Source organism: Pyrgilauda ruficollis, unplaced genomic scaffold (genome assembly GCF_017590135.1).
Source record: "Pyrgilauda ruficollis isolate IOZ18807 unplaced genomic scaffold, ASM1759013v1 scaffold8, whole genome shotgun sequence".
Lineage (NCBI taxonomy): Eukaryota > Metazoa > Chordata > Aves > Passeriformes > Passeridae > Pyrgilauda > Pyrgilauda ruficollis.
In genome coordinates this window covers 5053443-5080655 of record NW_024529932.1, presented here as the reverse complement: position 1 = coordinate 5080655, position 27213 = coordinate 5053443, and the positions used below count along the sequence as shown (strand labels likewise).

The 27213-nt window shown below is 35.0% G+C and overlaps 1 protein-coding gene across 7 annotated transcripts in view; it reads left to right on the top strand.

The window, feature by feature from the left end:
* SGCG (sarcoglycan gamma) overlaps window positions 1-27213 on the top strand; it is a 109578-nt gene that overhangs the window by 47832 nt on the left and 34533 nt on the right. For 4 of the 7 annotated variants that reach the window (XM_041487139.1, XM_041487143.1, XM_041487136.1 and 1 more), the window contains 3 exons: window positions 4556-4753; window positions 17146-17247; window positions 20897-20984. In XM_041487139.1, coding sequence (XP_041343073.1) covers window positions 4559-4753; window positions 17146-17247; window positions 20897-20984 — 385 coding nt within the window. In that variant the 5' untranslated portion in view covers window positions 4556-4558. The remainder of the gene's footprint in view (window positions 1-4555; window positions 4754-17145; window positions 17248-20896; window positions 20985-27213) is intronic. The other 3 variants (XM_041487141.1, XM_041487142.1, XM_041487144.1) reach the window with 1 other exon arrangement.

Genomic DNA, 27213 nt, shown 5'->3' with positions numbered 1-27213 from the left:
TGCTGCAAAAAATTAACCTTGTCCTGGCCAAAACCAGAACAAGAGGAAAGAGTAGATGCACTGATGACTGTGAAGAACATGCATTGTACAAGCACCAGTGGTGCAAATTTCATCATGAAACCTCACCAGTTCTTCTGAAAAGGTTTTATTGAATGCTAAGCTTTTTGCTGAAAATACAAAATGCTAATAATTACATAATTATTAATGGAATTACCACTGGTTGTAAGTATTAATCAACTAAGTAGTTTTGTATTTAAATTGTTTTCTAATTATGTGTTATTATCAGTTGCTTTGTGACAACATGACAAAGTACATGAGTAACACAGTTCAGAGCTAAGTGTAAAGGGGAATTTTATTTACATGAAAATAACAGCTGTTTATGAACAAAAACAATGAAAATATATTTTTACAGTTGAAATATACTGAAATTACTTATTTAATGGAATTTTTCAATGCTGTCTTCAGTATTTCCTACAGATAAGTCATTCCTGAAAATAGTACAAATATAATGCTTTTACTCAGGCTAGCTTTCTTAAGCAGACTGAAGGATAAGTTTTCAAATTACTTTTTAAAAACATAACTGTCTTAAATTAATATTTCAGAGCTGTCAGAATAGGTTTTTGAACTTGATGCCCAAACTAACCTCAGTCCAACAGTAACATTTGTGATAGACAGTTTTTCAAAGTCTTTCATTAATCAATATTAATATAAAAATCTCCTAGACTTTAGAATCTCTCAAATGACAGAGACCAGTTTCTAAGTCTTGCATCGAAAAAGGTGCATTAGAGCCAGGGAAATGTTCTGTCATGGTTATATATTTTTAGAGGACAATTATAAGTGTGAAGAGCATACAGCTCTTCGATGGGTAGCTCATATGTATTATTACAGGCATGAATTTCATGCCTTACATGCAACCCATACAATGTCTGAACACATGGGAAATCTCATGAGGTCAAAAATCTGCAGTGCTACTGGTTGTTCACGAGTTTGATCTATCATTTAAAATCTGTAAAAAATCTTTTGGCAGTTAATTAGCATTCAGTATCTAGTTTAAATCAGCAAATAAGCAAGAAATAATTGGATTTAAATGGATCCCAGTAAAATAGATGTCGACAATTAGAAAATACTTCTAAATAACAAACTATTGTGATAGAGCTTGATCCCGTGAATTATGGCCAAATCTGCAAAAATCCATAGAGAATGTGCTGATTGTGTTGGTCATTGAATAGAAACACCAAGAAATTCCACTTCCAATTAAGTAGTTTATTTGTAGTAGCTTTTTTATTGTGGTACTGCTGACCTGATGCAAGTAAGACATTTTCATGGCCCATTTGAAAGATGTAAGAATTTTAATTCTGAAACTCAATTGCCATTTTATCTGCCCTGTGGGTTGCCAGTATTTCTTACTCTTAGTCACTGTGTGCTGCTTCCTTGTAAAACAGTTAACAGAAAAAAAGATAACATTTACCAAAGTCATTGTTCATTCTTCAGGTTTCTTGCTTCTCCTAACGCAACTAACTTGTGTACATCCAGGTGTCTTAAGTCACCGCTTCCTTTTTGGTGCCTGTTTAGAATGCTCCTGTGCAACCAGTTTCATGGTTATTCCACTTAGAAACCACATTTCTCATCAGAGTACTAAATACCTGTTTTTCTTCTTCTATGGGTCTATCTTGAACCTTGGCTGACTTCACGACACAACTATGAGGTCTGTCTATCTAAGGTTTTCCTTTCAGCTTACCTTATAAAACATCCCAGACTTACAAAAAGATTTCTTTCTGACTTCTCCAGACAGGTTGGAGATGATTTTCCTATGTGATTTTTGCTCATGAACATACAAGTCAGTAATATGGAAAGTTGATTTTCCCAAAAGAAACAGCCTAACCGTATCAGTTCTGAAAGGATTTCCGCTGTAATTGTATACTAGTAGGACACTAAATCTCTTAAAAATCATGAAATATTATGTTAAGGAGAAACACTTAATCCTTCTCAAAGCATTCAGTTGTCTAGGCAAGCACTTTCTATTTACTATGACCAAAGTGATTTTTGGCAGTATTAATAATGCTCAGAAACAATAGAACTGTTTTCTGTCAGGAAAAAATAATCCATGCAGGGAACAATGCTGTGCTGGGATATGTCCCTTGTGGAATTTCTGAAGGGCTGAAAACAATCACAAAACTCATAGGCTTTTTGCTGAAATGCATAATGGATTTTGACCACACCTCATTAAACAGCAGTACATAATGCATTATGTATAAAACACTCAACTCACTAAATAAACATTTTACAACTGGGTAAAAATAGAACAGAGAAGAACAGGAATCGGAAAAGTCCTATCTTCTTGTTAAATTACATACTTTTGGAAATCATTTTGGTAGAAGTGTCTACAACATATAGCTGTACACATATGAGAAAGTCATGACAGGCTCTCTTTCTTTCTCTTTTAATGGAGAGAAGTTAAGCAATCCATTGGATGTCTAAAATTTACATCTAACATGAGTCAGATAAATAATTCCCAGCAAGGAGACCTATCTCCATTAACCATAAAGGAAGTCCAGGTTGATTGGGGATAAATTGTTCGTATCTAACTTTGTGAGATGAATTCCAGCCTCAGAGACCACTGTAATGAGGCTGCATAAGACCATGAAGATGTTACAATTAATTAACTCCTTAACTGCCCAGCTTATTTCTCAAAGTTTGTCTCGGGTTGTTACCAGATATGAGTTCTGCATCCTGTTCTGTAAGTTATGTGTTGAGAAGAAAATCTGTGTGGAAGTACGGGTGAAGGTTTGTCTAATCATCTTATGGAAACCATTGTATGTATAAATGTCCCATTATCTTACGGCAGTTACATAGTAACAGATATTTAAGATAAGGGGCAAACTCTGTATGGTTTACTATACAATAATTAGGTAGAAAAGAGAAAAAAAATAGTATCAATTTAAACAGTATTCTGTAATGAGTACTATGTGCTTGAGTAATACACAGAACTAAAATACGTAATCTGATATCTTTAAACAAACATAGTTCATCTGGTGAATATTAAATAACATCTTGTTAATCTTGTAAATGTTTTGCACTAAGATTAAGCCAAGTTATTTCAGAATCTATAATTCCTCAGTAATAAATTGTTATACTATTTTCAGCAATGAAAATATTTATATACATAGTCTATGAGCAACTGAAACTGATAGCAGAAAAAAAAATTATTATACCATAATGTCTGTATGTAAAATTACATTATGAACTGCCGATTATTTGGTCTCATTTTTTGAATATAAATAAAAAAGAAATTAAATTATTTTGGTGGAAGTGCAGAAATGACAACTGCATGGGGACTAATGCATAGGTTTCTGTTCAGCTGTAAACTTATATGGCATTCTCTGTCCTGCTATGAAGAAAGGAAAGGAAGGATGACATAAAGAAAAAAAAATTACACATTTCTAACAATGAGGGTAAGAACTGAGAGCCACAAGCATGTTACAGACACAGGATGGCTCTGCAGGAAACTTGAACAGAGGCAAGGATGTCTTTTGATCATGTTTTGACAGCTGTGTGAGGAGCATGGTGAGCATGGTGATCTCATTGATAAGAGGAAATTCAGAATTGAGAGTAGACCTTGTGTGAAACCTTTCTGAAGGCACTCTCATTTGGGAGTATTATATTACAAGAAAGTCGACCACTTTTTTGGATGTAAGATGCCTATGGACATACCTGGCTCATGGGAAGGGCTTCAATTTACAATACCTATTTTGTTTCTGACATCCATGATTGGGTTGGGGATTTTTGCTTTATCTCAGTGTGAATGAGACACATATTGCCCACTGTTGTTCTTGATAAGCAGCTTCAGCTGCTGAGTTTTTTATTCTTTTGGCCAAAATTGTAATCTTTAATGAGTGGTTTGAATTGTTGGTGGTCTCTGTGCTGTAAAAGTGGAAGTTAGTGAATATTCTCATGTTTTAAGGAAGTGCAGCCTTGTAAGATTCCTTTAAATTCAAACTGTGCTTCTTTAAGAACTATAGTATAAAGTGAAGTTGTTTAAACCCAGTAGGCAATGTTTTTAATGTTGATATATCTTTAAATATGCGTATCTGATTAATTGAGAAATCATTCTTCCCTCTACATCATAAAGAACAATTTAATTTCTTTACGTACATACTCTGAGGCCTAATATATATTGGCATTCCAACTGATACATACTTGTGAGCTGTAGATTGTGATATGATCCCATGAAAGATTTTATGATTGGAGAATTAGAATATTATGACAAATGGGAGGAAAGTTTTGCCATTTCTTTATAGGATGAAATAAATTTAAGCCTCCTGAAAGCAGCAGTTAATGCAGTTCATATATTAAAACATCACATTGAGTGTATCAAAAACTAAGATGTAAGATGAAAAGGGCAGGATAAAAATGCTTTCCAGGTAAAACTTCATAAGAGTTTCTAGCTCCTAGCTATTACAATTATATCTTTATATTTTCCTTGGAATTTTATATAAATATTGTTGCTGAAATTAAGCAACTAAGCAGTTCCCTTTCTTTTTTTTTCTTTACATAGCAGATGGTACGTGAACAATATATGACAACGACACCAGGCACGAGCCTAGAGAGGCCGAAGAATGAATATATCTACAAAATTGGAATTTATGGCTGGAGAAAGCGTTGTCTCTACCTGTTTGTTCTCCTCCTGCTTATCATCCTAGTTGTGAATTTTTCTTTGACAATTTGGATTCTTAAAGTGATGTGGTTTTCCCCAGTAAGTGTCCTCTTTTAATTTTCCATTCTTGATTTCTCTTCCCTGCCTCACCCCTTCACTTACTTTGTATGTAAACCAGCTCCTCAGTAGGTAATGGATGGTTCTTTTTTTCTTTCTTCTCAACTGCAATTTGTACTTTGGCTGAAAGTGTGTTAGAAAAATCTATCTTTGAATGTACTTCCTCATACAGAATTTCTGCATTAGTAATAATTTTTGAAATATTGAGGTTGTTGATGCTTTAGATTGCAGTGAATTCTAATCATTCTATGAGAATTTATTTTACTGTTGTCTCATAATCTCTGTTTAGTTGACATTTTATAAATGTGGTTGCTGTAATTTTATCTCATACAGAATTCCTTAGTTAAAATATTGCTGACAGCTGCTGTGGTTTTTCAGCTTCTTTCTCCTATTTATCAGCATCTAAAATTTAACAATTTGTTTGCCCAATTAATTACAGCTCAGAGGTAATTATCACTACTTCATGCTTGAGGCTAAGCAGCTATATAATTCAGAAATAAATTTAATAACTTTATACTGTGATATATATTTTAATATTTATAATGGAATTTTACATGTAATAGATTAAAAAGTAAGTTCCAGATGTCTCTAAGATACAGCTTTAGTCAGAATGTAATAAAATGCATCAGTGAATATTGAAGCTAAGCTAATTTGCTCTTAACAAGCAGTTGTGATACACTGATAACTTGAATAGACTTGTTACAAGAAAAACCATAATAATAAATTTCTACAGCTCTGCCCTGGCTACTGAAGAAAGTTATCTTTCTGTTATCTGTTGTTATTACACCTCTGTCACTAAGTGAAGACCACTTTATCTTAATATAAATATTTTTAAGCTCACTAAAAAGAAAGTATGTTAATTTTCAGTCCTACTTACTAATACAAATTTTAGTGCTTGAATTCCTGTGAAAGGTCTTCCCCTACATGAATTCTTTACAGCACTGTTACTGTCATAGAGATTACAGTGCAAAACATCTTAGATCACATATAATTTTTCCCTTATGCAGCTCACAAGAAAGATATGCATTTATGCATGTCATAAATCACAGAGAACATGGAAAACTTATAATTGTTTTCTGTGTGGCTTAGGGTTCTATTTTTAAGGAGTTTTAAAAATATTTTATGTTGGTTTGGTTTCTACATATCAGCCTGGGTATTTCTTCTCTTATACTAATGAGGACTAAAAAAAAAAAAATAACATTAGAAAGTCTACTTATAGGAATGCCCATCTCCTTGTAGTTCCTGTGTGGAAGGTACCAAATGCCTTGATCTGCTGAGGGACAGTGTCCTTCTGCTTTTGCAACAAGACCAGTGGAGTAACAGGTCTTGCTTGTAATTGCGGCATTCACAGCCCTTTCACTCTGTGAAAGGATGTAAATCCGCAATTACAAGAAATTTCCTAATTCTGCGTTAAAGAATCTGTATGCGTGACGTGCCCAGTTGGATAGTGACTTAACTGTAATGCCTTCATTAATTTGGATAATTTTAGGGAAATACTGAAATTCAGATACATATCAACTGTAAATACATTTGTGCAAAGTGCACATGTATGTCACAATCTTCAGCAAAAGTACATGTGATGTTGTTAAGAGGAGAGAACTTCTTTTACTGGGTGTTGTTTTAGTAGACTTTTAATAGACTACATCTCTCAAGACAAGAAGTAACTCTGAGGATACCAGAAATACCACCTAGAGAATCACAGAGAAACACTGCTAGCCACTGAGTCTAAGAAGGATGTTTAGTGCATGTGGAAAGTCTGGAAGTATATAATTGAACCATCACAGTTCTTTCTTGTGTCAAAGGAAACAAGAAGAAGAATTAGTGTAACAGTTATAAGAAATTACCAATACTATCATAAAACCCTTTTCATGATGGAACATGATTATTAAACATTAAACATTAAACATTTATTCCTCCAAGTATTTTGTTGCTGTTTGAAAAGAGAAATATCAGTATAGTGTCAGAATTAGATTTTTATGATTCTTGAGTTCCAAGCTTGACAAGTATTTGTTGTTTAGGAAATGAGTTGATTGATGTATATCACACTTACCCAATTAAGCATTCCCATGATTGGGAAGAGTTTAACAGTAATTCTGAAATATTATCCCATGCAATCATTAGTTATTTTGCAAATATTAATCTGTAAACTGTGATAACAGTTATATTTATTAAATGTATTCTAGGTATACTATGCAGCAATTATAGCACTATGTTTAATATTCGTAATAGATATTGTATTTTTAGCTAATACTTTAAGAGCATTTGGTCCTAGTTTTAAAAAAATCTTTAAGATCACTCTTAAAAATATCACTTTTAACAATATTTAAATATTGATAGCTAATAAGATATTAACAGCTTTTTTCTCTGTAAAATAATGCAAGAAACAAATTGTATTCTCACTAAGGCTGATAAACTTATTTAGAAAAAAATGTTGCAAACATTTTAAAATATGTTTTTATAGTGAAGTCCTGAAGAGAGTTTATGCTGAAGCAAAACTTTAAGCATAATATGACTGCAGTATATAATTTTATAAGGAAAACAGTTTTTCAATAATAGGGACTTTGGTGCTTTAGTGATTGATTGACATGGTTCTATAGCACAACCCTTTCATAAGCCCACTCAGAGCTGACAAACTGGTTATTTAGACATCAAAGTTTCTTTAGTTGTACAAAAAGTGTTCTCTTTTTCTATAAAGCATCCTTGACTCTTTCATTAAGTAATAACTTGCAGTATACAAAAATCACATGCTATGTCTATTCAGAGATCCAGATTAAAATAATAATGAAATTACGAACAGAGCTTGAAGAAGCTCTGGCACTGAATTAATTCATGCACACATGTCCTGCCTTAACCCCCATAAAACCAGACAGTGTGATAAATACTAGCAAAGAAGCTAAGCTGATAAAGGAGAACATGAACCAGACATAGATATGCTGCAAGATGAATAGAGTTTGATCTCCTTTTACGAATTTGGAATGATGAAAGACAGAAACTTTTCTAAGCTCTGTTGTTTGAGAAGCCTTTGGCATCAAATGTAGATGACTAAATTGAACAGAATTTCATTGATTCATTTCATTTCACTACATTTCATTTCATAAAAGCTAGACTAAAAGAGAACAGCCTGAACAGAGAATATATCCCTTTTCTCATGCTGCCCAATTAAAAATATATGGGCATCTCCAAATTGTGCACATTAATTTAAAGGTATCAGCTGTGTCGTATTATTTCTTTTTTCTTTTCTCTCTTGGAGTTCAGACAGACAGGGTCTTAAGTTTTTGTATAGGAATAAGCAAAGAAACCTGTGAATTCATTCTATTCAGCTGTTTCAGAGAAGACATTCAAATAATTATGCCTTGAGTTCAGTGAATACGGTGAAATAGAGTAATTTTTAAAATACCATTATTTTTGCATGAAAATCAGTTTTAAAAGGGTTGGGTTTTTTCCCCTGGACAACATATCACATTTTGCATGTAATGGAAATTTCAGATTCTGTTTTTAACATAGTGAGGCTTTCTGAGCTCTGAAGGGGACTGCTAGTTTTAAGAGTTTAGGAGACTATGAATCTTAAGGGGTTTAAGTCTGCAAGGATTTCAGAAGTCGTGTGGACAATTCTGAAGGATCCATTAGGTCTGAAAGAGAGGACCTTCCATGTCTCTGATATCTGCTGATAGACAAATGTGGCAGGATGGATGCAGTGAAGATTTCTAGAGGGTGTCAGCAACAACTTCTGGACAATTAAAGGTGGCACACAGCTGTATCTGGTACTCACAGGATCCCATGGGGGCCAGATAGGAAAGTTACCCAGAAAAGCTTGATCAAGTTTAAGGACTGTATCCTCCAAATGTAGGAAGGATCAGTCCTGATATTTACTTAGATAAATATCCTGGTGTAGCTGGGCATGTTACTTGTGATGGAGCTTCAATGAAAAAGCAGTATAGAAAAGTTGGAAGCAGATAAAGGCTACAGAGAAGAAATTTCTTAACAATGTCTGGGCCAGGAAATGTATCAGACTTTCTGTGTCAGGAACGCCAAAGCCCAGCTTCAGTTAAGAATTACAAAGGGTAAATGGCAAAAAGATTGGTGTGCATCCATTGGTGCACACCATCTTGCGGAGTCACCCTCTACAGTGTTTGAAATATTTTGGAGACTGGGGAGATCCTTGATGGCTGTGGGAATGCAAGTGTTGCACTTGTCTTTAGAAAAAGGGGCCATGGGTTTACCAACGGTGAATGATGCCTGACCCATCTGATTGCCATTTTATGATAAAATGTCTGGAATTATAGATGATGGGAGGACACAATAGATCATTTACCTTGACTTCACCAAGGCTTCAGACCTTTTCCCACAATATTCCTGTATCCTAGTTGGGATATTACAGCCATGAGGAGTGGAAAAACAGATAAGTACAAAAAGTAAACTGCCTGGGTATTTGGGCTCAAAAGGTAGATGCTAATGTGTTGTGGTCTGCATGGAGGGCAGTAATAAGCATTGCAGTTGTCTTGTCCTGGCTCATGTCCTTTGCAAAAACTTAATCAACGACTTGGAGGAGGTGACAGAATTTTTGCTCACTGAAGTAGCAGGTTATACCAGTTTGGGGGTACCATTCAAAACTTCCAAGGCTCAGGCTGGAGGTCACACTAGCTCCAGGCCAGGATTGTCGTGCTAGGTCTCTAAAACTCAGGTGTGAAAAATGCACCTGCTCAGGTGATTACATTCCTGTTGCTCTAGCAAATCTTTTTCAGAAACCCCTCATTAATTCAGTTATTGTATTATTTAGGTTTTGCCACATTATCATAACACCAGGAACAGTTGTGTGCCAAAGATTATTTCTAAATTTTTTTGGCCTCTGCTGGAGACACCCATGTTTTCCATGGATTTTAGTGGATGCCTCAGCTATCATGATGTCCTGGAACAAGAAAAGAAATTGCACGGTATTTCGTTTTGTTAAGGGCAGATAGTAATGCAACTACAGTGTTTACCAGGATAACTAATTACCTTTAGTGTGGAGTTTCCTCTGACAAAAATTTTAAGCACGGTGTAAGAGAAGTAGACAGGTCTTTATAGCTTAGATGTACTGCTAACCAAACATAATTCAAATCCGCGCTCAATCTCAAGTTCTCCTGCCATCCATATCAAAACTTACTTGGGTTTAAGTCTAACAAGAAGAAAGTCAAGTCCTAATACTAAGACGTAGAATAACCCCTGAGTCACCTTATCATGACAGAGAGTAACTTGGTCTGTGGAGGGCCAAGTTGAACAGTGCCCAGTGCACAGTCCTACAGTGCATATCCTAAGCATGGTTCTTCCTATGAACAGGATAAATGTTTGACCTGCTCTTGTGCCTGCACCTTAGCTGGACATAGAGACAAAGGCAATGAGAAGTGGGAGGGTTTCTGCACATTTAAGATAGATTGTGGGCTTTTACTTTCTCCGTTATGCACATACATTTCTGGCATTGAAATAAATAGGGCAATTGCCACAGTTGTACAGAAACATAGAGAGTTTTTCTATATATTATTGACAGGTGTTTTCTTCTTTTTGCCTACTTTTAATTAGGGAGTACTCTACCCATGTAGCCATTCCCAGAAACTTTTATCACAGACATAGCGCCCTTCCAAACTTCTGGGGTTCCTATTAAAAATGTATATAGGCAAAGTATAAAAAATGATTTTTTAATTATTTTCCAAACTTTTCTGTAAGGCAATAGTAATTTGTTGACAGTTCATTTAATAACATATATTGAAAAGCAAATTACATATAATCCTACTATATATACTATTAGTTGCATGATAATCGTACTGCTCTAAATTTATAAATACAATATGTATTTTGAAATAAAAGCCTGATTTTTTAATAAAATGCTTGTGTAAACAACTATTCAAACACTTGATAAACTCAGGCACTGAAGATGGAGGGAATTACTTAAGGAAATATAGAAATATGAAACTAGGAATGTAATGAATTAAGAAAGCAAAGTTTTAACTGAAAATCAGTTAACACTTTCTGACAGTGAGACTTAATAGACTGTGTAATAGCATACCTTATTAAATTGGAGATGCTCAACCATTTGGAGCACCTAAAACCAGAGCAGACAGCAATGAAAATGTACAGTAAAGAACACTTACAGCAAGGGATCTTCTTCACAAAAGACATACATAAATGAACTAGTACAGCCTTTCCATGCATTTTGTGATTAACAGTGGGTCCTCCATGGAATTAGTTGCCATTTTGAAAATGTTGCATCACCTTAATACTTACATAAAATAAATGATTGAATTTTTCATAAACTTTCATCCAAATTTTCATGTCGGAACATGAACATGCCATAGTTTCTATTCTGAATAATCCTAAATAGCTGTATTTTGCAACCTTTCTGTTAAGTTAAATACAATTTCCCTCCAGTCAGGCTAAAGTCATTCCCATTGTCACTATCAGACAAATATTTAAATATTTTATGCAAAGAGTAATAATTGAATAGAAAGATATTGAGATACTTACTGCAAGAAGCTGTTGCCAAAGACTTTTCAACAGTGATACATATGTTCATTTAAATATATTTTCTTAAAGCATTTGATTATTCTGAATTATATTATGAATCAAATTGTGTGTATGTAAAAGGGTGTGGAGGAACACTTAAGTGTACTGTTGGAATAATTTATAATATTAATAAAGAGTTATAAAAAAATCTGAGTACAGTGAGATTAGAGCATACACGCAAGTTTAAGAACTGGATTTAAGAAACCCCTTTTGACAACCTTTGCAAACCAAAGGAAAATATTTAATTCCATTTCTTAAGCTAAGTTGCATAATTAAAAATGTTAATATAATAAAATTAATTACCCAGCTTATAAAAACATAGTTCCTGAATAAATTCATGTAGCAGTGGGAGCAGAAGTCTATTTCTTCATAGTCAGTTTTTCTAACACAGCAGATGTAATGCCAGATGTAATGGCATTTTTTAATATCTGTGTCATACAGAACCAAAGACAGAATTTGGTCTTTGTTGAACAAGGCAATGAAGCTAAAACTGAATCTGTTTTTGAGAATATATTCTTTCTTCTTGAGTAGCACCTGTTTTAATTAATACTTTGAGTAAGGAAGTTTGTTATTCTGTATATCAGGACAAAGATGAAAGAGGACCTGAAAATATCTTGAAAATATGCATCTTAAGTATGAATCCTATTTTATGAAAGAAATGTTATAAAAATAAGCAAACATCAGTGGTTTGATAATTTGCACAATTCGTAGTGGCTTTCTTACAAATCTGTTGAATTAAAAGTGACCATCTACTTTTCTAAATCTCAGAATATTATCTACCCACTTTTTACTCTTGTCCACAAATGCTGGTTTGGTTTGTATCCAGCCCTAAGCCAGGTGAGACTAAATTCTATACCAAGAGTGCTTGCTGTTGCCAGGGCTCTGATTTGACCAACGTCTTTGACTGAAATTACTCCACTGTCATCTAAGCAGATGAGTCAGATAACCTTTGTCTGAGTCCAGCAAATAGAGTCCTTGCAACTGAAAATGAGATGAGGCATCAGTAATGTTATTATACCAAGCACGTACTTAGCTCCAAAATTGATATTGTAAGTCAAACAGAGTTTCATCAGATTCATTACCAATCCTGTTTTGCTGATTGCTCTTTAACAATCTCTACCCACAGTCCTATTATCTCAATGAAACAGTACACTCTTGTTTGCAAAGCAAGTTCTCTAAATAGTAATTGCTGCAAGAAGTACTGCAGTGCAAGCTGGATCTATGAAGCCATTAATTTAACTAGCTTTGGGGCACAACAAGTGATGTCTTGGTCTGAACTTGACAAGGTGTTTCCCTGATCTGGCCTGGAAGGAGCATGTAAGGATCCTACAAGAAAGAAAAGGATTTAACTGAGTGGAAATGCTGCATCCTTTCTACTCTGAAGTTAATATCACTACTGGTTTCATTCATTCAGCCGCTGCAGCATGTGTGGACTTTTAATATATGGAAAAGTTGAATATTCAGGGAGAAGATACTGCAAACCAAACATGTTTTTAACTCCTGAGACAGAAGCTACTTGATTTGAATTGAATATATATTCAAACTAATGTTGGAATCAACTTTGAGAATTTTTTTGGTGTAACTATGCTAGCATATGGGTCAGCCCGTCTTTCCAGTATTAGATCTCTCCCCAAAAGAAGAAAATACATATCTTCCCCTGCAGCTATCAGCTGATACACAGAGCAGAAGTTCAATTTCTCTTATGCAGAGAAGCCTGAGAACTGCATTTGAGTCTAATGCTGAGAAGGTACAGAAACAGTAATGATATGATGTGATATGGTATGACATACGATATGGAGAGTGATTGACCAAATACAGTGAGCCAGTGTGTATCAGTTTCAGTGTTGGTAGGAAAATAAAAACTGTAGTTATCGATCAGATTTAGGTGACTAGAAATACTCATTTTTAAATTGAATGAATGTGCCCCATGCCTCATGCTCGTTTTCTAAGGGCTACATGCCTACAGCAGCAGACCTACATTGTGATACTCCTGGGAGATAAATCCCAGATAAATCACCTGATGCTCTTTTGCTTCCATATGCCATAGGCAGCATGAGCTCAGCTACCTGAGAGCAACTCACTGTGAGTGCAAGAGCCCTAGAGCTGCATCTGCTTGTTTTCCACTCCTAGTAGTCTGGAGTCTGTGTTTAGAGTCTAAGAGAATGATAACACATCCAAGATGGTCCTCCCATCCAGGTGTTCCACAACACAGTGCATATTACCTAGAATTCTGCAGCGGTGGCTACTCATTTAATCTGGTTTGGAGTATCTCCATGTAGATAATTCACTGAAAAGCTAGATGTCAAATGTCTTTTAGACTAGGACTTCTCAATCAAATAGTCTTTTGATGAGCTTTTATGAGGATGTAGAGATGGAATTTTTGTGGTAGAAGGCTTTGTCTCTTTTTCTCCAAGCACTCTACCTGCTTGGGAGCATTTTTGAATTATGAAAAAATGTTTCTACTGTAGTTGAAGACATCCTGTTGCTGCTGTTAGAATAAGTCAAGCAATTCTGAAATGAAAACTGGTCACACCTGTGTGAACACTAATGCTAAGTTGCATCTTTGGTACACAAGAGTTTGGCAGCTGCCAGCAGTTTCCACGCTAGTCAACTCCTTGCAGCAATAAAACCTGATTGCTGTCTACAGAGATGCCATTTCATCCTTCCCTGCTGTACAGCTGCGTCCCTGCCTCGCTGAGGGCTTTGAGTAATTACAAAATGTGTCTCAGCTATATACAGCTCAGGGCCAGCAAACTCAAGCAGTGACAGTCACCAGCATCAGGATAACCAGAATCCAGACTTGCCATACATTTCCTGTCTTCAATGAAGCACCTTTTTTCCCCCCCCACCCTAAGCAATAGCTTGTTGTTCAACTGCATCAAAGTCCACATCTAACTGATAGTGGGTCCCTTTCCTGAAATCAGTAGAAATCTTGTTATTCAGTTATTTGAAAAGGAACAGAATCAAATCCTTGAAACAGAAAGCATCAAGTTTGTTCATCACTGAGGAAGCCTCAATACTCAGTAAAAAACAATTGGTAAAGTAAGAAGCAGAGAGGTTGTTGAGACAACATTATGTGTAACTATTATGCTCTGCCTTTTCATGGAACTTAGCACTGGATCTCAGTGCATTGGGGTGGTTGTTTATTCTAAATCCCTCTATTTTATATTCCATGTAACTTCAATTTGCCAGTTATAAAAGTGACATAATAGAATTCCCCTATCTCGCTGTACTGCATAATTCAGTACTTTTACAATCTTAAGATGCTCAAATATTGTAGTACTAAGAGCATAATAATTGTTTGCAGTCACAAAGGTAATAGAAGTGAGGATCATTATATAAAATCCACATTTTTATTGTTTGCATGCATGTTACAAAGTTTATGTTAGTCCTCACAGATAGTCATTTATGCGCATAACCCAAATCTAAATTTCCCTGGGTTTGCACTTCCAAGTGGTCAGTGAGAATGGATAATGAGGCTGTTAGGCAAATATGTGAGAATGTGAAGTTTGTGTCAATGCTTAAATTAAATATCTGGTGAAGAAAATACAGCATACTGGAGGACATACTTATACAAAGTAATCCTCAGGGATATGACTGGATTTACTAAAGAAATAAGAACTTCTAGATAAGTTGAAAGTTCTGAGTTTGGTCATGTGACATACTCTTCTTTTTGTCAAAGACATTTCTTTGTCTGTATAGCGTTTTCACAATAATCATTGCTGGGAAACCTGAATGCATTATAAAGAGTGTGCTGAGTAAATTGCATAATTTTTTTCCACATATTTTTTTTATTCTGTCATTACTAAAAATTTATTCCTGCCAAAGGCAGGAGAGACATTGCCACCTAGGTGTTTGTTAATTTTCACCAGTCTGCTTCAGAGCAAGGATTAATTGCTACTTCTTCCTCTGCCTTCTTAAATTTCAGATTTGTCAATGTCATTTTTTTTGTACTTATTCTATGATATGCTACTTATTTACATAAACTACTTTCACCTGATGGGAAAAGGTATGAGCTCAGAGCAAATAATCAGACCCTAAATTTGGTTAATAAAAGAGGAGATAATTGTTGGTGGTATTTCTTTAGAATATCCTGATATTTCACATCAGATTTTTCAAGTGTTTTCCTTAAAACCTGAGTGTCTTTATAATGTTGGAGTGTTGCAAGTTAGGAAGAACTGTCCATTGTCTTTGCTAGAAAAACATATTTCTAAATTAGTTAGTGCTGGCTCGGAATTGTCATTATAAAAGCCAATCATAGGTATTACTTTAGTTTTGCCTTATGAGATGTATCAGTATGTACCAGGCACTTTTTAAAAGCTTTGTAGTGGCGTAGAATTTGGAAACCATACCTGTTTTCACTGAGAAAAGTCAGTGCATTATACATTTCAAAACAGTAAAATATTTGACCCTGAAAAACAGATTCCATAAATAGCTTTTCTAAAAGCCTCTTTCCTGAAGCAAATCTTGCTGAGGAAGAATTGTGGTTGTACTTTCCAGTGGAATGAATGAACATTTCTTCCGTTAGGGAATTTAAGCAAAACTTGTTTCTCTCTTTGTCTCCTTTCAGGCCTGCTAAAAAAATAGCTATGATTTTTCATTGAAGGCTGGTTTGATAATGTTACTTAGCATTACATATATACATATATAATCTGATTAGTCAGAACATATATTTGAAAGCAATTACCATCTCTTCAATTATAACTTTTCTCAGTGGCAAGCATAATTCATTAGATGAACAATTTATTGATGCATAGTCAGTGGCCTGTTATGTATCTCTTCTGCTTACATCAAGAACTACCTGAAAATTGTTTAGAGTGAAAATACTTTTTTGTGTTTATTGGTTTTTTTTTTTTTATTTAGCCCTTCCATCTGTTCCTTGTAGTTTGCAGCAGTTGTCTTGAAATATTTTCATGTGGCCTAACTGGAAGGCTGTTTTTTTGGGTTTGTTTGGGTTTTTTTGGCAAATTTTCTGTCACTCTTTATGTCAGGAAAATGGGTGAATCCTTTACAAATTAGCTAAATACCTGTGTAATGTTTCTCAGCTGAAGCCTGCAAACCCTCAGATGTACTTACTGAAGTAATTCCTCACTCATTTTTCACATTATCAATTCTATGATAATGATGAAAGGAGGTAAAAGGAAAGAAAGAAAGGAGATATCAGCTGGAAAGAATAATTGGGCTGAAAGCAGGAGGGACTGAGGAAGAAAGCATAAGAAAACTGAGAAGCAGGTGATAGAGAAAAAGGTATATGATAATGAGATATAGAGCCTTGACCTACAATTGAAGGAGAAAAAAACTAAGCCAATGAATTAAAACTTAATTAAGAAGAAGTTATTGCTGAAAATGAAAGCAAATAAAAACCCTTCTTTGTCTGTTCTGTAGGCTTATATTGTTGATAGAATGAACCCTGAGATGTTAATGTAATGTTTTTTATGTGAGTACTCATATGTAAAAGTTTATTGTTCATTACATTTTTAGAAGGCAAGTACAAAAGCTGTTTCAGCGCTTCCTTCTAATTTAATGACTATAAAACAACATTATTTCCACTCCACACCCTCCACCCCCACCCCCCAAAAAAAAAAAAAAAAACCACAAACCAAGTTTAATAACTTCATGAAACCTGCAATTTCTCAAAGAAAATTACTCCTGGGAAAAAGTAAGGTATTCTCAAAATTTTAAATGCATTACTATTTGTATATTTATCAGTAGACTTGAGGCTGAAAATGTTTAATTGAAAAATGTTTAAACATTCTGAAAATGTTTAATTAATGAAAAGAACACAAAATAAATACAGCAACAATAGTAAATTGTGCATAATTCTCATATCTTCTCAGACTGGAATGGGACACCTGCGTGTTACAAAAGAAGGCCTTCGACTGGAAGGGGAATCTGAATTCTTATTCCCTCTTTATGCCAAAGAAATCCATTCAAGAGTGGTAAGTGGGTAATCTTGCAAAAATGCTAAATAAAATGAATGCACTTCTGAATAATTGAACTTTCCATGATTTCTGTCATGTAAGGAAAAACCCCCATATATATATGTATGGTCATGTACATCTGTGTACACATATATTTCTGCACACTTTACAATGGCAGTGTTATGATGCTTTGTCAGAATTAACATTTATCTCTTAGGTATGTGATAAGCAGCTCAAACAGGAATTATAGTTGTTACCATATGTAAGTAATGCTAAAACTTGAGGAGTGTATAAAAAGGTTTTCATTATTTTTCTGAGATTATTTTTTAATATAGGCTTCCCTAGGAAGCTGCTTGTTCTGTTTATTCATCCACTACAGAATCGTTTCAATATCTCTAAAATTAGTTTTAGAGTTTTAGTTTATTTTAAAATTTTCCCAATGGAAAAGTTATGGTTTCTCTAAAATATATAGGTTTTTTCACTTCAAGGACAATGCCATGTGATGTCTGGCATTTTAATACATTTATGTATATAAAATTTACAAGTCTAAATGGAAAGACTTAATGTTTAGTATAGTTCACCTAGACAGAAAAGTTTGTTGTTATTACTAGTGAGGTAAAAAAGGAATACCATACTTGTTAAATATTTATCAAAATTATTAACTTTAAAATGTCACTGAGAATGGGAAAGGTATGGAAGTTGTGGGTTTTGAAAAAGGAAGCGAGAAGAGCATCTGATTTGAATTTTAATTATCCAGGGGAACTCTGAAACTTACTCCAGTGGATTTTTTGTAGGGTGATACCTGCTTCTGGCCAATAAAATAAGTATTTTTCAGAGCTACTGTCCATTGTCCAACATCTCACAAGATAAAGTTTTATGTTTTGTAAATATTACCATCAACCAATGGGACATTTCATTGAATAACTTACTATTCAGTGACAATAAAAGCCAAATATGGCTCTTTCATATCCTCAGACATGTAATTGAGAAGAAATAGCCAGCCATGAGAGTTTTCTGAACCTAGGAAAAAAGTTAGTGTGTATATATATTGCTATAGCAAGAGAAAATGTAAATAAATTTATCAGGATGAGGTTATTAACATGCTTGATTACTAAAATTTAAGCAATGCTAACATATTTTATTTATATTGAGCTTTTCTTTTTCTCTTTCTGCAACAAGTATTTCCAGTTTCAGGAACAGCTCTTAATTAAGACAGTGAAATTCCATTACTATATCTGTATTTCCATTTAGCTTCTTATCCTGTATTCTTTTCTGCCTCACAGGCAGTGAGAAAACTATTTATGTGCTTTGGTGAATTTCCCTTGAGGTTGTTTATCCAGTAAGACATGTAACTTTTTAAGACCACCACAGCTAATGTTTAAGAACTCCCTCTAGTCCCAAGGATCGTTGTGCAGTGTTAAGCTACCATTTGTGCTCTCTTAATATTCCTTTCAGCTCTTAATACGTTTAGTACAATATAGGAAAAAGAGGTGTGGCAGCATCTAATATAAGCTTAGCTGTCCAATGATCCATCATGATCATTAGTAGCATGCATTAATTAGAGCCTTCAGGCTACTGCTTCTCTCTGCCTACTGACAATTCATCAGAGGTTTTTTGTTTGTATCTTTGCTTTTTTAAATATTTGAACTCTCTAAAGGCTTAATTGCCTGCAGCTTGGTCTCCTGAGTTGGCATTTATGTGTTTATTCTCATAACATTACTTATTTGTTAAGCTTTCTTTTCTTAAGTTTGTCTTGGAGAACTGGGCACCTCTCAGTTTTCAAAGCAGCTTTCTCCCTTGCCTTAATAGTTTTCTACTTGCAGTCTCCTAACAGATTCTCTCACCTAATGAGGTCTCCAAAGTGCTAAGAAAATATGTAGCAGAAAATCTACTTGCTGTGCATTGTCTCTGGAGCCTATTAAAAGCTTATGCCTTCATTATGAGTCCAACGCAGAGCTGTGGCCAAGACCATTGCACCTTTGCTAAAACATCTTCATGGAAAGATAAAAGTTGAGCATTTTTAAATATGTTACTAGATTTTAATTTGTCAAAACCACATGTGTGGCAGCAGCAGGTCTAGAATACAGTTTATTCACACTTTCATTTGATATCACAAATTACTGAATTAATTTTTAAATCAACCAGTGGCAATCAAATAAATGTAATAATGATGCCCAGCTTTGTGGGTCATTTAGCAGATTTACTTAAATGTGCTATATTTGCCCAATCCCCAATCTTTGCCGGCCTTCCTTTTCTACTTCATACTAGCTTGCTACCATTAATGTTCATTCTAACACATGGCTTACTTTTTTCCTAAGACTTTTCATTATTTGTATTAATTCTGTGAGCTTTTATGTTTTCCCAATCTAATTTACAAAGTGGGATTAATTTTTTTGCTCACTTAATAACTTATTTTGAAAGAGCCTTTATACCTACTGGTAAGATACTGTTTGTTTTCTTTAAAAAATGTATAAGTTTGAGTCCAAATTGTGTGTTACTTCTATTTCACTACTTTTTAATCAGGTTTGTGATTTTGTTACTAAGTGTTTGTAGTAAAATTCATCACGTAAATAGTCTTTAAAACTCTCAGGCTGTCTCATACTCTAAGCATTAAATTGAGATGAAAATGTGCCTTGGGGCTGTTTTCAGGGGTTAGCCCTTCAAGGTACTACGTGGTCTCTGGTGAGTCCAGAAAAATAACTAGAAGCCATAGCTGTGAAGGAGGCTGATCTTTTAATAATATTCCAGTAGTTAGAAACTCATTTATTTAGGAATGGGTATCTCCACTGAGGTCATGAGCAGGCTGATACTCTGTTCATATCACATAGTTTGGCAACTGATACCGAATCTTTGGCAACTGAGATCTGCATAGGCACTTCCCATCACTTACTGAGTTCCTGGTCTTCAAACACAAAGTGTGCTTTAGTATGAAAGCACCTGTACTGCAAAAAACTTCCTCCCCTTTTTTGAAGTCTGCCAGTGTATTTGCAGTTTGCTGATCCGAATGAGTGATAAGATTTGTGTATCCAGATAATTTTCTGATACTTAATGTCAAGTAGAGACAGTGGCCACTATGATTGCCCTGAAAATCACCTGTACTGTCATCTGTTAAAGTCAGAATTGATCTAGTAAGCCTGCCACTCTCTCCATCACTCACTATTACAGCCTCCTTGCCTGGATAGTCAATGCCAGGTGCCAAAATTAGGCCACAGCCTACAGACTGCATGGACCATTGAGGAAGCAGAATACACAGCCATGTTTCTCACCAAGTTAGTAAAATGGTATGAATTCTCAAAGTGGAGTGCTCACACTTAATTAAATGTCTGTCTTCTAGGAATCTCCGTTATGTACTGACAGGTACTAAGTCTAGTACTAAAGCACCTTTTCCAAAAGATAAAATGTTAGCAGCCATGTTCATTGGTCCAGTAACACAGGTTTTGTTCACCTGACATATTCCCTTTAATTATTTTTCTTACTTTAAATCTGATGTAGTTGTAGTAATCAGAAATGTCTGCCCACATTATTTGGTGAGATCTGTGAATTTTGTTTGTAGCTGCAAAGACATTTCAGTGACTGAGTTGATACCAGCACTAGACTAAATTTTGAAAATGGTTCACAATTCTAGTTGTACTGTCCAACTTACTTTTTTTTTTCCTCCATACTTCAGGACTCATCGCTGCTTCTCCAGTCTACTCACAATGTGACTGTGAATGCTCGCAATTCAAATGGGGAAGTCACAGGCAGATTAAACGTGGGTAAGTCTGAGTGATTATTCCTTGTCCACTGCTTTGGAAACATTGTAATAAATATTTGTATAGAGATTTGTATAAAGCACTAAACACATTATTATTTATTACTATTATAGTCATTTTTGAATGATCCACCTGCCACTTAGTAAAAAGCAGCAGTATGTTTTCAATTTCTCAGTTAAGCAATAATTCTTTAACTATTTGAAGCACTTCTTTATTGCAGAGTTATGCAAGAAAGGGTAACTTTTGCACAGACCTTTTTCCTTGTGTAAATATCTATTGATCGTTGAAAATCAGTTTCTGAGAAAATTCAACACGTAAATGTGGCTGGAGTCTCTCTGTATTTCCTAGTATTCCAGAAACTAATACATTTAAGCAGACATCTCTAGAAAATTCAAGTTCAAAACTCAGACATTTATATCTTGTACTATGTATGGTAGCAGTGAAATACATCAGTTTATTCAGTGAAATCAATAGATCTAGACAGATATAAGTGAGAGATCTTGGCAACAAAAATAAGCTGACCTTACTCTTTAAGTCATATTTTTAAGGCAATTATGGCAACAATATGTGTGAGCTGTGACAAAATTTTTTTTAGCTTTGTTACTATTTTTCAGCCTTTATTTGACATTGGAGAAAAATGTTGCAAGTTATTAATGCATTTCTTACAAGGTCCTCAGGCAGCAAAACATAAATTCCTGCTCGTTTAACTGCAGCCTAACCTGATATGTTTAAGTAGTTTACTAAATTGGGATCCAGCAGAGCATTGATGAGCAACTTTTCAATGCTGTTGAGACTGTGTAACTTCTGTGACAACTCCTGTTTGAAGAATTACCATTTCAATTCATATAATGTTTTGCAAGCTTCACTGTTTTCAAACAAAAGGAAAAAAACTTAAAACATATAAAGGAGCCTGTTATTCCCCTTAAAAATATATAATTATACAATTAATTGCACTTCAGCCTTTAAATGTTTTCAGATTCCGTTTTCTTAATTCAAACATAAAGATATGAATGACTTGTCTTAAGAAAATACTTCTAAATATTTATCAAAAGGAGTGTGATAAATAGGTCTGTGGCATATTCACTATGCACAAACTTTTGCTGAAGAGTTAATATCTTCTACAATTGCCATTATACTGGAATTATGTCTTAAAACTCTAGTTCTCTTATAAATAGGACCAGTTGCAATTGTGAAGGAGTCCTATAGATAAGCTTGGAATTGTTCCAGAGATGGCAATATAATATAGCATCTCTCACAAGATTATAACAAAAATACCTTTTACCTCATGAAAATTGTGATTCAAATGATCTGTTAAAAGAATTTAATAAGTTACTAAGAATTGTTTAAATACCCAGTCTTCAACAGAAGTAATTCACACGAGAGATGAGAAACAAATCTTTACTTGAGTTTCTGTGAAATTCCCCCTATGAAGATAATAGGCACATATTATGCATTCCCTCATGAATCACAGGTATACAAAAAAGACATAAAATGTGAGCAAATTCCAACATGATCATTCTGGCTTTAAAGCTTCTGCATGTCCCTCAGTTCATCTGCATGAAATAACTCTTGGAGGAGTTGTCTGGACACCATTTTTTAAATCAATATGCTGTAGATGTTGAATTTTGTACTGTGACGCATAATTACACTGCATTCAGAAGCCTCACTAAATGCAAATACTTCAAAAACTGCTTGCCAGAAAAATAATACTTTCAAAATAATAGGGATCATAATTTTAAAAAAAACCAACCAGTTACCTTCTTTACTCTTTTTTGACTTCGGTGGCCCCCTGGATGACAAAAATACCCATTTTGTTTTAATTACTTTTTACAAATAAGAAGAAAACAACAAGGCATAAAAGGAAGTAAGAGCTTTATTTAAGAGAAGATACTGCTTTGTTAATATTTCTAGGAGAAATGGGACTTAGAAAGATGTTGGCCAACAGACAGCAAGGAAGGAATCTAAGCAAAGCATAGTTCTGGAAATGTACAGGCTTGATAGTCATAGGGAATTAAGAAAGTTGTGGAGAGAGTTGCTTATAGGCAAGGCAGCAATATGTACAGAACAGATGGTAAATATTCTCACTAGAATAGCTCCTCTCCTTAAAATCATAAGATTGATCCAGGTGTCATTGTTACACCTTGCTTATCAACTTTCAAAATTTAAATATCTAGAACGTTTTTTGGTAATCCAAGAAAGCTGCTAATTATGATCTCCAGGATTTCTGTTCTTAACCACTTCAAAGCCTTACTCAATCCTAGAATAAAAGAGTAATGCAGCACTTGTGATTTATATCCTGAGCAATAATAAATCAACTTCGTGCAAAAAACTTGTCAAACCTTTTATGTATAAAAGAAACACATAGACTATATAGTCAATTATCAAATCATTAAGAGCAACATTGGTATCAAACAGTAAATTATGTTTTACATAAGTAAACATAGGCTTCTATGTACAGCTTATCAGCAGGTGAAAATAATACAGTCAGCTTTTGCAGTTGTGTTCCAGTCATGGATAATAAGTCAGTGAAGAGCTGCATGTTTACAAACGTCTCTGCTGAAAAATAGGACCAGATTTTTAAGATACCTGTCTTTCAAGGATTATGTAAGGAGGTTTCAACCTACAGAAGACCCTAAATTCTCCTTGTAATATGTCTTTTTTAGGAGAAAATTTAAGAAAAAAATTAAAACTTTTTTAAAAAAAGAAAAAAGGAGGTTTCCAAAGTCCTGAAAGGTTTGTGAGAACAGATTCCAGTAGAATGGATTGCTAATCTTCGTCCTAGTTCAGTTTTTTACACCAAGGAATAGTAACATCAGTAGCTTAGGTCAGGGGTTCAGTTTAAAGTGTCTAAAGCTTGTAGGAATTTATTTAGATAGTTGGATTATGAAGCTGTTCTGCATTGTTAAGCATGAAATCAGCTTCACTCAGAAAGCATGGGAATATGGTGGAAGCCAAAATGGCTTATGCAGTGTGAAAACAGAATTACAGTCAAAATTCTGCTTAGAGACTATTTTCATGTCTATAGCATTTATCTGAACAGCTGTTACAATGAAAGTATTTGTGTTATCTCTTTTTTCAGACTGGAACAACATTCTGAGGAAACAGATCAGTGTCAGTACCTCATACATTGCTTTAGCACTGATAATTGCCATTTAGAAAACTACTGCTTTCCAAAGTCAAATCATGTAGGGGTTTCTTATCAGCATTTTAATATTTCTTTTCAAGTGGTGATATTTTTTCGTAAGAGGCATAGGAGGAAGAAAACTGTGCTAAGGAAGCATGATGACTCTAAGAGTTTGATCTTGTTTTCACAGGGAAAACCCTGAAGCCAGTTTCATAAACTTAATGACTTTGTAAAATCATTTAGCTTTTCCTTCTTTATTTTTCCCAGAAGTCTTTCATTAAAAATCCCATTTTTGTCCAAACAAATTCTTTCTTATCTTTAAGATAAAAGGCAGAATGTATTCCTTGAAGATCTTTGTCTGCAAGATGATTATTTGCACAACTTTAATTGCTGTCCAGCTGGGCTATAAGAAAGGAAGATACAACATAGGAGCAATTAATAGAAGGATAAATCTGAAAATTCATTGAAATATTTTTGAGGTGATTAAATATTCCTATGATCAAGAATTTACAGTATTTATTCGAAGGGGATTAAAGTAGGACTGTTTACTTCCTAAAGTATAAAAATTTTAGCTATCAGTGAATCTGATCATATAAAGATATACATGCTAGTTTATTTAAAAGTAAAATTTGGTTAGATAGATAAGATTGAGTGACAGGTGGCTCCTAAAACATATACAGACTTTTTAACCAATTCTCATTTTTAAGAGAATATGCATTAAATGCACATACTTTTTGATATGCATTAAATGCAAATGGTTTTAGTCTTTTGTGAGACCATTGAGTATTTGAATGTATATCATGTTGAAAATAATTAAAACAATTAGCAGAAAACAGTAAGAAATATTCAAGATACATTTAAATGAGAGCTAGCTAAGCAAATGAAAATGCAATTTAATATTTAGACTCAAAGGAAAAGTATTGTCTTCTGAAAAAAAAAGCATTGATGGTCTTAGCACCATATAGAGTAAGGTGTTTACCATGGCAAGATATGCACACCCTGTCCGCAAATATGATAATCTTTATGAAGAAATTCATGATGATGTTCACAGTCAGGCAGACTGACTTAAGCCAGAGTTAAAACATCCTCTAGGAGTAAATTAGATAGTTAATGTGAGGGTGGAGGGGCACTGGAACAGCGTGCCCAGAGAAACTGTAGCTGCTCCATCCCTGGAAGTGTTCAAGGCCAGGCTTGGATGGAGCTTTGAGAAACCTGATGTAGTGGAAGGTGCTCCTTCCCATTTCAGGGGGTTGAAACTACAAATTCTTTAAAGTCACTTTCAACCCAGACCATTCTGTGATTCTATGATAACGTGCATTGCCAACTTGTTAAACATGACAGCATCACATTCAGGGGAAATTTAACCTGGTTCAGGGGACTTGAATCCTATGCTGTCACTTTTCTTCTCACTTAGTCTAGAAGAGGACATAATTCTGCAGAGTTTGGCTCTGAAAAAAAATCCACTAATATTTGGGAAGCAGTTTTTTATTTGGAAAATAACCATTTGGGGGACACTTGTCTCTCATCAGAGAACAATTACTCTCTTTATTCCAATGGGAGGAAATAATTCAAAATAAGTGAAAAAAGGGGAATTATTAAAGGTTTTATAACCTTCTCAATTTTAACAATTTCATTAATTTTCCAATCCCAAATATATTTTGGGTTCAGTGGTACAGTAATCATTACCATAAATAATTGGGTGGCAATTGGAGGGTAATAGTTACTGCTAAAGGTGAGGATAGTTTCTGCACCAAAAATAATTGAATTTTTGGTATTGGTTAATGCTAGATGAATTTGTAAAGGCTAGCTTAAAGCAGCTGAAATTTACTGAGACTATAAGATAGAATTTGGATAATTAATACGTCTAAAATCCTAGTCACTTCAAATGCAGCAGCAGTTTCAAATCCTGATGGCAGCTACGGCTCAGAAAAGGAGCCACACCCCTATCTTTGTGCAGCAGGTCTGCAGAAGACACCCCCAGTCCTGATGGATAGCTTGAACATGTACCTGCAGTGTAGCCTTGTTGCAATGAGCACTAGGAGCACAATGGGCTGCACCATCCCTCATCTGGGAGGCTGCAGCTGGAATACTGTAGACCCTCTCCAGTGGGATGGAGCTGCGGGGCAGCCAGGGAGCTGTTCACATGGCCAGGGAGTGGAAGCACATGAAGTATAAGAGTCTGAAGAGGTTGTGTTTGTTTAACCTGCAAGAAGAGAAAGCTTAAGGAGAGCTTCTAACTGGCGCCGATACTAGGAGGGCTACAGACAAAATAAATGATAGAATCATTAAGGTTGAAAAAGACTTCCAAGGTCAAGTCCAACCTTTGACCAAATACCACCATGCCGACTGAAATATATCACAAAGTGCCACATCTACTAATTTTTTGAGCACTTCTGAACTCGCTTCCCTGGGTAGCCTGTTCCAAGGTTTAACCACTGTTTTAGTAGAAAAACTTTTTCCTAATGTCAAAACTGGACCTCTCTTGGTTGAGGCCATTTTCTGCTGTCCAGTCATTAGCATGAATCCAGATCTGAGGTGCACAGCAAGAGGGCAAAAGGCAATGGTCATGGGTTGCAGAGAGGCAAAATGCAACTGGCTAGAAGGGGTGGGGGAGAATCACAACTGTTCCATGGTTAAACATTGGAACAGATTGCTCAGAGAGGCTGATAAATCCCCTTCTTCAGAGGTATTAAAATTTCATCTGGACAAGACCCTGAGCACCTTTATCTAACTTGAGGTGACCCTGCTGTGGTTAGGAGGTAGGACCCAAAGAAGTTACTTCTGGCTTGCATTCTTCTGTGATTCCATCTTGCCCAGTCTTCAGCTGACACGCTGGAAAGGCTCACGTTGCTTACAGACCCCAGGTCAGACTTTCTGGTCTGATACAGAAGTCCTAGACACTCTAGGACATCCGAAATAAGCTGAAGGCCAGGCAGAGAACACAAAAGAACGTATAACAGTACTAGACAGCGATGTTGTCAAGTGAATCATGCCCCATCTGTTCGGCTGATCCTCTCACACTGTCCTCTGCCCAGATCCAGTAGGTTGGCTTTGAGTACTGCTGAAACACAGTGCAGGAGTTGACCTTATGAAAGTACACTCATTACT